The sequence below is a fragment of the Scyliorhinus torazame genome, chromosome 26, assembly GCF_047496885.1.
Source record: "Scyliorhinus torazame isolate Kashiwa2021f chromosome 26, sScyTor2.1, whole genome shotgun sequence".
Lineage (NCBI taxonomy): Eukaryota > Metazoa > Chordata > Chondrichthyes > Carcharhiniformes > Scyliorhinidae > Scyliorhinus > Scyliorhinus torazame.
Genome location: NC_092732.1, coordinates 43,891,569 through 43,906,390, shown reverse-complemented (window position 1 = coordinate 43,906,390; position 14,822 = coordinate 43,891,569). Strand labels below are relative to the sequence as shown.

The window sequence follows — 14,822 nt, the reverse complement described above, 5'->3', positions numbered from 1 at the left end:
TGGCATCCCCTCCGCCGGGTCTGCCACGTATAGTAGCAAATCGTCCGCATACAAAGATACCTGGTGTTCTTCTCCTCCTCCAAGTACTCCCCTCCACTTCTTGGAACCCCTCAACGCTATCGCCAGGGGCTCAATCGCCAGTGCAAACAATAATGGGGACAGAGGGCATCCCTGCCTTGTCCCTCTATGGAGCCGAAAATATGCAGATCCCCGTCCATTCGTGACCACGCTCGCCATCGGGTCCCTATACAACAGCTGCACCCATCTAACATACCCCTCTCCAAAACCAAATCTCCTCAACACCTCCCACAAATAATCCCACTCCACTCTATCAAATGCTTTCTCGGCATCCATCGCCACTACTATCTCCGTTTCCCCCTCTGGTGGGGGCATCATCATTACCCCTAACAGCCTCCGTATATTCGTGTTCAGCTGTCTCCCCTTCACAAACCCAGTTTGGTCCTCGTGGACCACCCCCGGGACACATTCCTCTATTCTCATTGCCATTACCTTGGCCAGAATCTTGGCATCTACATTTAGGAGGGAAATAGGTCTATAGGACCCGCATTGTAGCGGGTCCTTTTCCTTCTTTAAGAGAAGCGATATCGTTGCTTCAGACATAGTCGGGGGCAGTTGTCCCCTTTCCTTTGCCTCATTAAAGGTCCTCGTCAATACCGGGGCGAGCAAGCCCACATATTTTCTATAGAATTCGACTGGGAATCCATCCGGTCCCGTGGCCTTTCCCGCCTGCATGCTCCTAATTCCTTTCACCACTTCTTCTACCTCGATCTGTGCTCCCAGTCCCACCCTTTCCTGCTCTTCCACCTTGGGAAATTCCAGCCGATCCAAAAAGCCCATCATTCTCTCCCTCCCATCCGGGGGTTGAGCTTCATATAATTTTTTATAAAATGTCTTGAACACTCCATTCACTCTCTCCGCTCCATCTCTCCTTCCTCATCCCTCACTCCCCCTATTTCCCTCGCTGCTCGCCTTTTCCTCAATTGGTGTGCCAGCAACCTGCTCGCCTTCTCCCCATATTCGTACTGTACACCCTGTGCCTTTCTCCATTGTGCCTCTGCAGTGCCCGTAGTTAGCAAGTCAAATTCTACATGTAGCCTTTGCCTTTCCCTGTACAGTCCCTCCTCCGGTGCTTCCGCATATTGTCTGTCCACCCTCAAAGGTTCTTGCAGCAACTGCTCCCGTTCCTTACTCTCCTGCTTCCCTTTATGTGCCCTTATTGATATCAGCTCCCCTCTAACCACCGCCTTCAGCGCCTCCCAGACCACTCCCACCTGGACCTCCCCATTATCATTGAGTTCCAAGTACTTTTCAATGCACCCCCTCACCCTTAGACACACCCCCTCATCTGCCATTAGTCCCATGTCCATTCTCCAGGGTGGGCGCCCTCCTGTTTCCTCCCCTATCTCCAAGTCTACCCAGTGTGGAGCGTGATCCGAAATGGCTATAGCCGTATACTCCGTTCCCCTCACCTTCGGGATCAACGCCCTTCCCAGCACAAAAAAGTCTATTCGCGAATAGACTTTATGGACATAGGAGAAAAACGAGAACTCCTTACTCCTAGGTCTGCTAAATTTCCACGGGTCTACACCTCCCACCTGCTCCATAAAATCTTTAAGTACCTTGGCTGCTGCCGGCCTCCTTCCAGTCCTGGACTTCGACCTATCCAGCCCTGGTTCCAACACCGTATTAAAATCTCCCCCCATTATCAGCTTTCCCATCTCTAGATCCGGTATGCGTCCTAGCATCCGCCTCATAAAATTGGCATCATCCCAGTTTGGGGCATATACGTTTACCAAAACCACCGTCTCCCCCTGTAGTTTGCCACTCACCATCACGTATCTGCCCCCGTTATCCGCCACTATAGTCTTTGCCTCGAACATTACCCGCTTCCCCACTAATATAGCCACCCCCCTGTTTTTCGCATCTAGCCCCGAATGGAACACCTGCCCCACCCATCCTTTGCGTAGCCTAACCTGGTCTATCAGTTTCAGGTGCGTTTCCTGTAACATAACCACATCTGCCTTAAGTTTCTTAAGGTGTGTGAGTACCCGTGCCCTCTTTATCGGCCCGTTCAGCCCTCTCACGTTCCATGTGATCAGCCGGGTTGGGGGGCTTCCCCCTTGTCGATTAGCCATCCCCTTTTTCCAGCTCCTCACCCGGTTCCCACGCAGCTGTATCTCCCCCAGGCGGTGCCCCCCCGCCCATCCCCTCCCATACCAGCTCCCCCCTCTCCCCAGCAGCAGCAACCCAGTAATTCCCCACTCCCCCCCCCCCCCGCTAGATCCCCCGCTAGCGTAATTACTCCCCCCATGTTGCTCCCAGAAGTCAGCAAACTCTGGCCGACCTCGGCTTCCCCCCGTGACCTCGGCTCGCACCGTGCGACGCCCCCTCCTTCCTGCTTCTCTATTCCCGCCATGATTATCATAGCGCGGGAACCAAGCCCGCGCTTCTCCCTTGGCCCCGCCCCCAATGGCCAACGCCCCATCTCCTCCACCTCCCCTCCTCCCCCCATCACCACCTGTGGAAGAGAGAAAAGTTACCACATCGCAGGATTAGTACATAAAACTCCTCTTTCCCCCCTTTTTAACCCCCCTCTTCGCCCCCCACATTCGCCCCACCACTTTGTTCAAACGTTCTTTTTAATAACCCGCTCATTCCAGTTTTTCTTCCACAATAAAAGTCCGCGCTTCATCCGCCGTCTCAAAGTAGTGGTGCCTCCCTCGATATGTGACCCACAGTCTTGCCGGTTGCAGCATTCCAAATTTTATCTTCTTTTTATGAAGCACCGCCTTGGCCCGATTAAAGCTCGTCCTCCTTCTCGCCACCTCCGCACTCCAGTCTTGATAAACGCGGATCACCGCGTTCTCCCATTTACTGCTCCGAGTTTTCTTTGCCCATCTAAGGACCATTTCTCTATCCTTAAAACGGAGGAATCTCACCACTATGGCTCTGGGAATTTCTCCTGCTCTCGGTCCTCGCGCCATCACTCGGTATGCTCCCTCCACCTCCAACGGACCCGCCGGGGCCTCCGCTCCCATTAACGAGTGCAGCATCGTGCTCACATATGCCCCGACGTCCGCTCCCTCCGCACCTTCAGGAAGACCAAGAATCCTCAAGTTGTTCCTCCTTGCGTTGTTCTCCAGTGCCTCCAACCTTTCCACACATCTTTTCTGATGTGCCTCATACATCTCCGTCTTCACCACCAGGCCCTGTATGTCGTCCTCATTCTCGGCTGCCTTTGCCTTCACGACCCGAAGCTCCCGCTCCTGGGTCTTTTGTTCCTCCTTTAGCCCTTCGATCGCCTGTAGTATCGGGGCCAACAGCTCTTTCTTCATTTCCTTTTTGAGCTCTTCCACACAGCATTTCAAGAACTCTTGTTGTTCAGGGCCCCATGTTAAACTGCCACCTTCCGACGCCATCTTGGTTTTTGCTTGCCTTCCTTGCCGCTGTTCTAAAGGATCCACTGCAATCCGGCCACTTTCTCCTCCTTTTTCCATCCGTATCCAGGGGGGATTCCCTTCTGGTTTACCGCACAGTGTTTTTAGCCGTCAAAATTGCCGTTGGGGCTCCTATCAAGAGCCCAAAAGTCCGTTTCACCGTGAGCTGCCGAAACGTGCGACTCAGCTGGTCATCGCCGCACCCGGAAGTCCAATTCACACCTCTTTAACCTGTTATTATCCCTCTCTCCAGTCTCACTGTCTGGACCTGTAAAGACTTAATTATCTGCAAAGACTCACATTCAAAGTATCGTCTTGCATCATTGACTTTGTCTATATAAATGTTTCTGGAACCCACCTCTTCATTCACCTGAGGAAGGAGCTGTGCTCCGAAAGCTAGTGATTCAAAACATACCTGTTGGACTTTAACTTGGTGTTGTAAGACTTCTTACCATCGAAGTTGCTGTTGAATGAGGCTTAGAAAGTTACTGTAGTGGTGTATATGGTTACAGCACAGGAGGAGGCCATTCAGATTGCATTTTTGCCAGCTCCCTGAGAAAGCAAATCATGGGCAGCACGGTGGCAAAGTGGTTAGCACAGCTGCCTCATGGCGCCGGGGTCCCAGGTTCGATCCCGGCTCTGGGTCACTGTCCGTGTGGAGTTTGCACATTCTCCCCGTGTCTGCGTGGGTTTCCTCCGGGTGCTCCGGTTTCCTCCCACAGTCCAAAGACGTGCAGGTTAGGTGGATTGGCCGTGATAAGTTGCCCTTAGTGACCAAAAATGTTAGGAGGGGTTATTGGGTTACAGGGATAGGGTGGAAGGGAGGGCTTAATGTGGGTCGGTGCAGACTCAATGGACCGAATGGCCTCCTTCTGCACTGTACGTTCTATGTTCAATAGAAAATTAATAATTCAGCCTCACCTTGATGTATGCACCAGGATAAATTTTATGTACAGCGTCTCCAGGTGCTCGGCCTGCCTCTCGGTCCAGGTAGTAGCTTTGCACAAACACGGCATGGTCACTCAGGCACCGCATCCAGACATCACCCTCACCCCGACACTCCAGCTGGATGCCCTTGCCAATGTGTAACCTGCAAAACCACAAACTCAGAAGCTGTTCTTTAATTTGCAATTACAGCCTCACAACTGCACTTCTAAACATGGGACATATTAAACAACACTCGGTAAACGTGCCTGTAGCGGGGTAAATACGCGGTTTGTTCACTTGAGAACTGTGTTACAATTCAGCCCAATAGTGAAGTGATTCTACAGATACCCATGTTCTTCGCTCCTACAACCCAGGGGAAAACCAGCAAAAAAAATAACCATGGCATTCTCAATCCAGTTTAGTATGTGCCAGTCGACAGTGCAACACTGCAAAAATACAATACTGAATTCTAAATCTGAATCGAGAGAGGATTCTGTGAGAAATGGGACTGGCTGAGAAATGCTCGAAGAGCACATTCTAAAGAAGGATAAAATGCACGTTGAGTTTTCTCCTTTCTACGGCAAGGTGCCCTGGATGTGTCAGCCAAGGCTACAAGGAATGACACCGAAACTTGGAATCCCCTGCTCTTGGTGGCTTACTATAGCAGTTGGTGGAATATTTACCCACGGAGATTGAGGAATCCAAGAAACCATAGAACAGTCCAGCACAGTACAGGCCCTTCGGCCCACCATGTTGTGCCGACCATTTATCCTAATCTGAGATCAACCTAATCTACACCCCTTCAATTTACTGCTGTCCATGTGCCTGTCCCAGAGTCGCTTAAATGTCCCGAATGACTCTGACTCCACCACCTCTGCTGGCAGTGCGTTCCACACACCCACCACTCTCTGTGTAAAGAACCTCTGACATCTCCCCTATACCTTCCTCCAATCACCTTAAAATTATGTCCCCTCGTGACAGCCATTTCCACCCTGGGGAAAAGTCTCTGGCTATCCACTCTATCCATGCCTCTCATCACCTTGTACACCTCTATCAAGTCACCTCTCTGTCCTCTTCGCTCCAGTGAGAAAAGCCCTAGCTCCCTCAACCTTTCTTCATAAGACATGCCCTCCAGTCCAGGCAGCATCTTGGTAAATCTCCTCTGTACCCTCTCCAAAGCATCCACATCCTTCCTATAATGAGGCGACCAGAACTGGACACAATATTCCAAGTGTGGTCTAACCAGGGTTTTATAAAGCTGCAGCAAAACCTCGCGGCTCTTAAACTCAATCCCCCTGTTAATGAAAGCCAACACACCATACGCCTTCTTAACAACCCTATCAACCTGGGTGGCAACTTTATGGGATCTATGCACGTGGACCCCAAGATCCCTCTGTTCCTCCACACTTCCAAGAATCCTGCCTTTAACCCTGTATTCAGCATTCAAATTCGACCTTCCAAAATGAATCACTTCACATTTATCAAGGTTGAACTCCATCTGCCACTTCTCAGCCCAGCTCTGCATCCTGTCAATGTCCTGTTGTAACCTGCAACAACCCTCAACACGATCTACAATTCCACCAACCTTCGTGTCATCGGCAAACTTACTAACCCACCCTTCCACTTCCTCATCCAAGTCATTTATAAAAACCACAAGGAGCAGAGGTCCCAGAACAGATCCCTGCGGGACACCACTGGTCACCGACCTCCAGGCGGAATACTTTCCATCCACCGCCACTCGCCGTCTTCTTTCGGCCAGCCAATTCTGATTCCAGACAGCCACATTTCCCTGTATCCCATGCCCCCTAACTTTCTTATTGAGCGTACCATGAGGAACCTTATCAAATGCCTTACTGAAATCCATACACACCACATCCACTGCCCGACCTTCATCAATGTGTCTCGTCACATCCTCAAAGAATTCAATGAGGCTTGTGAGGCATGACCTGCCCCTCACAAAGCCATGCTGACTATCTTTAATCAAACTATGTTTTTCTAAATAATCATAAATCCTATCTCTCAGAATCCTTTCCAATATTTTGCTCACCACAGACCTAAGACTGATGGGTCTGTAATTCCCAGGGATTTCCCTCTTCCTTTTCTTGAACAGGGGAACAAAATTTGCCTCCCTCCAATCATCCGGTACTACTCCAGAGGAGAGTGAGGACGCAAAGATCATCGCCAACGGCGCAGCAATCTCCTCCCTCGCTTTCCGTAGTAGCCTTGGGAATATCCCGTCAGGCCCAGGGGACTTATCTATCCTGACGCTTTTCAAAATTTCCAGAAAATGTACTAAACCAGAAATAGTACATTCATAGTTGGCACAGGCTTAGATCGCAGAGTTCTGGTCCAATTCTTAAGAGGGCAAACTTAAAAATTTGGGCAAAGGTCGTTTGACGTTGATTTGGACGTCTGGTCCAAAGAGAAACATGCAGCAGGCTGGGAATAGATCTTCCATCACCTGTGAGAGTCTAAATGTCCTTTAGACAGCGATAGCACCAGTCAGCCATACAGTCCTTTACACTAGCTTTTACAACATTGTCCTTTACACTAACCTGGCCTTCTCACTTGCGTCAGTGCGATGTACATTTGAAAGCTGGCCAAGGCAGAAGCGATCTCCTCCTGAAGGATCTACGTATCCATCAACGGTCACTATTGGACAGCTAGAGGGAACTTTAAACATCTCTCCCACCTGCACATCCATCTCAAAGTACGTGATCGAACACCAGAACTCGGGGCCTATGGAAGAGCAAACATGAGGGGGAATGGACAGACAGACAAGGAGCAAACTAATGGGGGGGAGCAATTGGAATAGAGTTGACACTTGCACAAACACTGAAATATCTGCTACACGCCAAGTGCTGCGCATCATATTGTATAACCATGGGCAATGTTGCAAAATAGATTCACAAAGTATTTTAATATAAATTTACAGTACCCAATTATTGTTTTCTAATGAAGGGGCAATTTAGCGTGGCCAATCCACCTGCCCTGCACATCTTTTTGGGTTGTGGGGGTGAGGCCCACGCAGACACTGGGAGAATGTGCAAACACCGCACGGACAGTGACCCAGAGCCGGGATCGAACCTGGGACCTTGCCGCCGTGAGGTAGCAGCGCTAACCACTGTGCTACCGTGCTGCCCCGATTCACAAAGATGGTACCAGAACTAAATGAATATCCTGAACAGGAAAGTTTGAAGCAGGTGCAAACATTTCTCTAGAATAGAGGCCTTCAAGACACTGGACAGACGTGATCATAGAATAATTTACATTCGGCCCATCGGGTCTGTACCGGCCCCTGGAAAGAGCACCCTACTTAAACCCACACTTCCACCCTATCCCCGTAACCCAACCCAACCGTTTTTGGACACCAAGGACAATTTATCACGGCCAATCCACCCAAGCTGCACATCTTTGGACTGTGGGAGGAAACCGGAGCACCCGGAGGAAACCCACGCAGACACGGGGAGGACGTGCAGACTCCGCACAGACAGTGACCCAAGCTGGAATCGAACCTGGGACCCTGGCGCTGTGAGTCAGTAGTGCGAACCACCGTGCTGGGTGGACGTTGAGAAAATATTTCCACCTTTACGGGGAGACCAGAACTATGGACGCAGCAGACCAGCTGCGGGACACCGCCAAACAGATGAGACAACAATACTATGCCACCTATATGCACACCAAGAACAGGAAGCTTGAGAAACTCGGCATCACCACCGGCAGCAACCAAGCCACCCCCGGTACCACAGTAGAAAACAATACAGGGAAATCTATTGTCAACATGCTGGACTACACCCTTCAACCAGACGGAATCGAAGTCCTCAGCAGAGGGCTCAATTTCTGCACCACCATCAAAATGGACCCCATCAGTCTCGCGGCAGACACAGAGGAATTCATCAGGCGAATGAGGCTCCGGGAATTCTTCCACAGACCCCAAGAGGCCAACAGCGAACCCAAGCAGACTATCAATGAACCGGAACAGCAGACCGAGAGATCTGCAGTGCGGCAACCGAAGAGGAATGAGTCGAATTGGACCCCTCCGGAAGGCCGCTGCCTTAGACTCGACATGTATGCTCAAGCCGTCAGGAGTCGTGTCGATGCCAGATTCATCAGTCGCATTCACAAGACAGTCCCGAACGTCACCCAAGCACAACGCAACGCCATCCACGCTCTCAAGGCCAACCGCAACATCGTCATCAAACCAGCAAAGGAGGGACCACCGTCATACTGAACAGAACGGACTACTGCAAAGTATATCGACAACTCAACAACCAGGAACACTACAGACAGTTACCTGCAGATCCGACCAAGGAACACATCCGCCAACTCAACAGACTGATCATACACAGAACATACATAGAATTTACAGTGCAGAAGGAAGCCATTCGGCCCATTGAGTCTGCACCGGCCCTTGGAAAGAGCACCCTACCCAAGGTCCACACCTCCACCCTATCCCCATAACCCAGTAACCCCACCCAACACGAAGGGCAATTTTGGACACCAAGGGCAATTTAGCATGGCCAATCCACCTAACCTGCACATCTTTGGACTGTGGGAGGAAACCGGAGCACCCGGAGGAAACCCACGCACACACGGGGAGGATGTGCAGACTCTGCACAGACAGTGACCCAGCGGGGAATCGAACCTGGGACCCTGGAGCTGTGAAGCAATTGTGCTATTCACAATGCTATCGTGCTGCCCATAATCAAGACCTTGGATCCAGACCTTCAGAGCACCCTACGTGCTCTCATCCCACGTACTCCCCGCATTGGAGATCTCTACTGCCTCCCGAAAATACACAAGGCCAACACACCAGGCCGTCCTATCGTTTCAGGCAATGGGACCCTGTGTGAGAAATTCTCTGGCTACATCGAGGGCATCTTGAAACCCATCATACAAGGTACGCCCAGCTTCTGTCGCGACACGACGGACTTCCTACAGAAACTCAGCACCCATGGACCAGTTGAACCAGGAACATTCCTCGTCACAATGGACGTCTCGGCACTCTACACCAGCATCCCCCATGACGACGGCATTGCTGCAACAGCCTCAGTACTCAACACCGACAACTGCCAATCTCCAGGCGCAATTCTGCAACTCATCCGCTTCATTCTGGATCACAACGTCTTCACCTTCGACAACAAGTTCTTCATCCAGACGCACGGAACAGCCATGGGGACCAAATTCGCACCTCAATATGCCAACATCTTCATGCACAAGTATGAACAAGACCTCCTCACCGCACAGGACCTTCAACCGACGTTATACACCAAATACATCGATGACATTTTTTCCCTTTGGACCCACGGCGAAGAATCACTGAAACGACTACACGATGACATTAATAAGTTCCATCCAACCATCAGACTCACCATGGACTACTCTCCAAAATCAGTTGCATTCTTGGACACACTCGTCTCCATCAAGGACGGTCACCTCAGCACTTCGCTTTACCGCAAACTCACGGATAACCTCATGATGCTCCACTTCTCCAGCTTCCACCCTAAACACGTTAAAGAAGCCATCCCCTATGGACAAGCCCTCCGTATACACAGGATCTGCTCAGACGAGGAGGAGCGTAACAGACATCTACAGACACGGAAAGATGCCCTCGTACGAACGGGATATGGCGCTCGACTCATCGATCGACAGTTCCAACACGCCACAGCGGAGAAACTACGACATCTTCTTCACAGCCTTCAACGCGTCATTGATGACGATGAACATCTTGCCAAGGTCATCCCCACACCCCCACTACTTGCCTTCAAACAACCGCGCAACCTCAAACAGACCATTGCTTGCAGCAAACTATCCAGCCTTCAGAACAGTGACCACGACACCAGACAACCCTGCCATGGCAATCTCTGCAAGACGTGCCAGATCATAGACATGGATACCACTATTACACGCGAGAACACCACCCACCAGGTACGCGGTACATACTCGTGCGACTCGGCCAACGTTGTCTACCTCATACGCTGCAGGAAAGGATGTCCCGAAGCGTGGTACATTGGCGAGACCATGCAGACGCTGCGACAACGAGTGAACGGACATCGCGCGACAATCACCAGGCAGGAATGTTCCCTTCCAGTCGGGGAACACTTCAGCAGTCAAGGACATTCAGCCTCTGATCTTCGGGTAAGCGTTCTCCAAGGCGGCCTTCAGGACGCGCGACAATGCAGAATCGCCGAGCAGAAACTTATAGCCAAGTTCCGCACACATGAGTACGGCCTCAACCGGGACCTTGGATTCATTTTTTTTTTTATAAATGTTTTATTGAAAATTTTTTCCCAAACAACAATTTTTCCCCTCTTACAAAGCAAACGCAACAATAACAATACAGAAATTTTAAACGATACACAAGTAACAAAACCCCTTTATCTTTGACCTAAACTAAACCCCACCCCCCCCCCCCCCGCCCCCCCTCCCCCTGGGTTGTTGCTGCTGCTGGTCATCTGTCTTCCCTCTAACGTTCCCCTAGGTAGTCGAGAAATGGCTGCCATCGCCTGGTGAACCCTTGAGCCGATCCTCTCAGGGCAAACTTTATCTGCTCCAGTTTAATGAACCCCGCCATATCATTTACCCAGGCCTCCAGTCCGGGGGGTTTCGCCTCCTTCCACATGAGTAGGATCCTGCGCCGGGCTACTAGGGACGCAAAGGCCACAACGTCGGCCTCTTTCGCCTCCTGCACTCCCGGCTCTTCCGCAACTCCAAATAGAGCTAACCCCCAGCCTGGTTTGACCCGGGCCTTCACCACCCGCGAAATCACTCCCGTCACTCCCTTCCAATACCCTTCCAGTGCCGGGCATGCCCAAAACATATGTGCGTGGTTTGCCGGGCTCCCGCCACACCTCCCACATTTGTCCTCCACTCCAAAGAACCTGCTCAATCTTGCTCCCGTTATGTGTGCTCTATGTAGCACCTTAAATTGAATCAGGCTAAGCCTGGCGCATGAGGAAGAGGAATTTACCCTGCTTAGGGCATCAGCCCACATACCCTCCCCTAGTTCTTCTTCCCACTTTCCTTTTAGTTCGCCCACCGACTCCTCCCCCTCTTCCCTCATCTCTCGGTAAATCTCTGACACCTTGCCCTCTCCGACCCACACCCCTGAAAGCACCCTGTCCTGTATCCCCTGTGTCGGGAGCAACGGAAATTCCCTCACCTGTTGTCTAGTAAATGCCCTCACCTGCATATATCTCAAGAAATTTCCCCGGGGCAACTTATACTTTTCCTCCAATGCTCCCAAGCTCGCAAAAGTCCCATCTATAAATAAATCTCCCACCCTCCTAATTCCCAACTGGAACCAGCTCTGAAATCCTCCATCCATTCTTCCTGGGGCAAACCTATGGTTGTTCCTGATTGGGGACCCCACCAGGGAATCCCCGCACCCCTCTCTGTCGCCTCCACTGTCCCCAGATATTCAATGTTGCCGCCGCCACCGGGTTCGTGGTAAACTTTTTAGGTGAGATCGGTAGCGGCGCCGTCACCAGCGCCTCTAAACCTGTCCCTTTACAGGACTTTCTCTCCAGTCTTTCCCACGCCGCTCCCTCACCCTCCATCATCCATCTACGTATCATTGCCACATTGGCGGCCCAATAGTAATCGCCCAAGTTCGGTAGTGCCAATCCTCCTCTGTCCCTACTACGCTGAAGGAACCCCCTCCTTACTCTCGGAACTTTCCCTGCCCACACGAAGCTCGTGATGCTCCTGTCTATTTTATTAAAAAAGGTCTTAGTGATTAGTATAGGGAGACATTGAAATACAAATAAGAACCTCGGGAGGACCATCATCTTAATTGCTTGCACCCTGCCCGCCAGCGATAGAGGCTGCATGTCCCACCTCTTGAAGTCCTCCTCCATTTGTTCTACCAACCGTGTCAGATTAAGTCTGTGCAAGGTTCCCCAGCTCCTAGCGATCTGAATCCCCAGGTATCGGAAGTTTCTTTCCACTTTCCTTAGAGGCAAGCCTTCTATCTCTCTACTCTGGTCCCCTGGATGTATCACAAATAATTCACTCTTCCCCATGTTTAGCCTATACCCCGAGAAATCCCCGAACCCCCTCAAAATTCGCATAACCTCTATCATTCCCCCGCTGGGTCCGACACGTATAACAATAGGTCATCCGCATATAACGAGACTCGGTGTTCTTCTCCCCCTCTAATCACCCCTCTCCATTTCCTGGAGTCTCTCAACGCCATGGCCAGAGGTTCAATTGCCAACGCGAACAACAATGGAGACAGCGGGCATCCCTGTCTTGTTCCCCTATATAGTCGGAAATACTCCGATCTATGTCGACCTGTAACTACGCTTGCCGTTGGAGCCCCATAAAGAAGTCTAACCCAGCTAATAAACCCGTTCCCAAACCCAAACCTCCTTAACACTTCCCATAAATACTCCCACTCCACCCTATCAAATGCCTTCTCTGCGTCCATTGCCGCCACTATCTCTGCCTCCCCCTCCACTGGGGGCATCATTATCACCCCTAATAGTCGTCGCACGTTAACATTCAGTTGTCTCCCTTTTACGAACCCTGTCTGGTCTTCGTGCACCACCCCCGGGACACAGTCCTCTATCCTCGATGCCAGTACCTTTGCCAACAATTTGGCGTCCATGTTCAACAATGAAATGGGTCTATAGGACCCGCACTGCAACGGATCTTTATCCCTCTTCAAAATTAACGATATCGTCGCCTCCGACATCGTCGGGGGTAGAGTCCCCCCTTTCCTGGCCTCATTGAACGTCCTCACCATCAACGGGGCCAACAAGTCCACATATTTTCTGTAATACTCCACCGGGAACCCGTCTGGTCCTGGGGCCTTCCCTGCTTCCCAGTCCCTTAATAACCTCGTCCACCCCAATCGGTGCCCCCAGGCCTACCACCCCCCGCTCCTCCACTTTCGGGAACCTCAATTGGTCCAGGAACTGCCGCATCCCCTCCTCTCCCTCTGGGGGTTGAGACCTATACAGTTCCTCATAGAAGGTCTTGAACACCTCATTTATCTTTCCTGCCCTTCGCACCGTGTCTCCCCTTTCGTCTCTAATTCCTCCTATCTCCCTCGCTGCTGCCCTCTTTCGCAATTGATGAGCCAACAGGCGACTCGCCTTTTCCCCATATTCATACCTCCTCCCCTGTGCCTTCCTCCACAGTACCTCCGCCTTTCTGGTGGTCAGAAGGTCAAATTCCGTCTGGAGTCGTCTCCTCTCCCTGTACAATTCCTCCTCCGGGGTCTCTGCAAATTCCCTATCCACCCTTAAAATCTCCCCCAGTAATCTTCCCCTTTCCTTGGCCTCTGTTTTCCTTTTGTGGGCCCCAATGGAGATCAGCTCTCCTCTGACCACCGCTTTTAGTGCTTCCCATACCACTCCCACAGGGACCTCGCCGTCGTCATTGACCTCCAGATATCTCTCAATACACCCCCGCACTCTTGCACACACTCCCTCATCCGCCATCAGTCCCACATCTAATCGCCAGAGTGTTCTCTGCTCCCTTTCCTCTCCTAATGGGACCTTGGATTCATGTTGCATTACATTCACCCCCCACCATCTGGCCTGGGCTTGCGAAATCCTACCAACTGTGTTGGTTTGAGACAATTCACACCTCTTTAACCTGGGGTTACCCTTATCTCTGGATCTGTAAACACTTAATTAACTGCAAACGCTCGCATTCTAAGCATTGTCTTGCATCTTTGAATCTGTCTATGTATATGTTTCTGGAACATACCTCTTCATTCACCTGAGGAAGGAGCAGCGCTCCGAAAGCTGGTGACATCGAAACAAACCTGTTGGACTTTAACCTGGTGTTGTAAGACTTCTTACTGTGCTCACCCCAGTCCAACGCCGGCATCTCCACATTATGAATAATAAATATAAGATAACAAGTACTAAATCTAATATATAATTCCCGAGACACTTTACCCAGAGAGTGGGGAGAATGTGAAATTCTCTACTACATGCAACAGCTGATACAAACGGCATTAACATATTTTACTGCAAAACTTGCTGAATACAGGAGGGAAAGTGAATAGAAAGACAGGTTGGTGGGGTTAGATCAGGAGGGGCTGGGAGAAGGCTCATGCAGAGCCTAAACAAGGTGTTTGGGAAGTTAATTACCTGGATGGTTGGAAATTGGCGGTTGGTAGGATGTTCCATTGTGATGTGAAGCCCCTAGAGACACAAATTTACTGTTAAAAAGCCCAAAATATCAAACATTAAAATACCAAATGCCAATTTTAACAGAGAGTTTTATAGTTTATTCTGAATTTCGCTCGCCATGGGGCTGGTGATAAATTGTTGAGACCCCTGGGCAAGTGCGCCGTCAATTCCAGCTCCACTGACCCAGAGTCACAACACAATTCAATTAACCAGTAATTCTTCGGAAAATTACACTGACCAGGTTTGTAAATTTAAACACAATTACTGTTATTTATAACAAAAACAT

At 50.6% G+C, this 14,822-nt stretch overlaps 1 protein-coding gene across 2 annotated transcripts in view; it reads right to left on the bottom strand.

The window, feature by feature from the left end:
• smad10a (SMAD family member 10a) overlaps positions 1-14,822 on the bottom strand; it is a 104,829-nt gene that overhangs the window by 16,329 nt on the left and 73,678 nt on the right. For both annotated transcript variants that reach the window (XM_072490685.1, XM_072490686.1), the window contains exons 8-10: positions 14,495-14,548; positions 6,941-7,124; positions 4,380-4,548 (exon numbers count right to left, since the gene is read on the bottom strand). In XM_072490685.1, coding sequence (XP_072346786.1) covers positions 4,380-4,548; positions 6,941-7,124; positions 14,495-14,548 — 407 coding nt within the window. The remainder of the gene's footprint in view (positions 1-4,379; positions 4,549-6,940; positions 7,125-14,494; positions 14,549-14,822) is intronic.